The sequence below is a fragment of the Cariama cristata genome, unplaced genomic scaffold (genome assembly GCF_000690535.1).
Source record: "Cariama cristata isolate BGI_N322 unplaced genomic scaffold, ASM69053v1 scaffold25293, whole genome shotgun sequence".
Lineage (NCBI taxonomy): Eukaryota > Metazoa > Chordata > Aves > Cariamiformes > Cariamidae > Cariama > Cariama cristata.
This window is the reverse complement of record NW_009609292.1, coordinates 1-1,164: the sequence shown is the minus strand read 5'-3', so window position 1 is coordinate 1,164 and position 1,164 is coordinate 1. Positions and strand designations below refer to the sequence as shown.

General features: G+C 59.6%; 1 protein-coding gene across 1 annotated transcript in view; it reads left to right on the top strand.

Moving 5' to 3' along the window:
• The window catches only part of AAAS (achalasia, adrenocortical insufficiency, alacrimia), a gene marked incomplete at both ends in the record, with an annotated part of 4,971 nt that extends 4,679 nt beyond the window's left edge, over positions 1 to 292 (top strand). Inside the window, 1 exon segment of the mRNA XM_009697503.1 lies at positions 191 to 292. Within this exon segment, the coding sequence (XP_009695805.1) occupies positions 191 to 292 (102 nt within the window).
• Positions 293 to 1,164: the final 872 nt, after the last annotated feature.

Below are 1,164 nucleotides of genomic sequence, written 5' to 3'. Positions count from 1 at the left end.
GCTGTCCCTGAGGGAGATCAGTCCAGTGGCCGAGCAGGGGGAGGTGGTGGAAAAACCAGTAGAGAGGAGAGGGTGGGGAAGGCATCCTTGCTGGGATCGCGGGGAAGATGAGAGGCTGACGCTTGGGCTGTCATCCCCTGCCGTGTCCTGTTCTCACCTGCTTCCTCACATCTTCCTCTTCCCCTTCCAGTGCTGGTCCACGGGGAAGATCAGCCACATCCCCTTCTTCTTCGTCAGCGCCCACGTCCCCTTCCCCAGTCCCAGCCGCAGCCCCGTCGTGGCCAGCGCCAGCGTACGGGAGCAGCCCCTCTTTTCAGAGCTGTGACAACACCACCCAGGCCCTCAGCGGCGTCTTCCCGAAGAGCCGGTGCCGGGACGCTCCCTCCGCAGCCTCCATCTTCCTCCTGGGACACACGGCGCTGCCTCGGGTACCTTTAATATCTTCTCGGGGTCTCAGATCGCGGTGCCGGTGCTGTACAGATGAACGCTGGCTCTTTCTCCCCTCACCTTCTCTTTGCCTTGCTCTTTCCTTACCCCAGGGAGGGCTGAAAGTGTTTTGTGTGGGGGGCGAGTTCTCAAAGTCCCGTGGGTCTGGGTGTGCTTCTGGGGCTCCGGTGGTGGGGTTTTTTTTGATGTCAACAATAACTTGGGGTGAACCTGCAGGAGAAAAATCCATTCCCTGTGCCTTAAATCTGTTTTAATTAAGGCATTTGTTGCAGTGTTGGTGGGTGTGAGCCCTCTCTGCAGCCCCTGGGGCTTTGTTTTGGGGTTAAAGAGCTGCTGCCCCAAGGGGAAAGGTGGGGGCTGAGGGATCCTTGGCCGCAAGCGGAGCCCTGAGGGGGGGGGCAGAACCACCCAGAGTGAACCAAAAACTCTGCGCGTCCCTAAAATCATATCTTGGCTTGACTGGGGCCGCAGCTGGGTGGTGAAAGGTCCACGTGAGCCCGGCCAGCACCGAAATAGTCGTGGGGAGCAGATGGGTCACCCCCCCTGCCCGGAGCAGGGATTAATGGTGAGGGTGGGGGTACACAGCGTGGTTAAACCCCGGGATTACACGTGGTTAATCCCCGGGATTACGCTGTAATCGCTCTGCTAAAGCCCAGGGCAGAGAGATGATGGGGAAAGCACAGGGTCCCTGTTCACCCCCGGCTCTGCAAACACCCC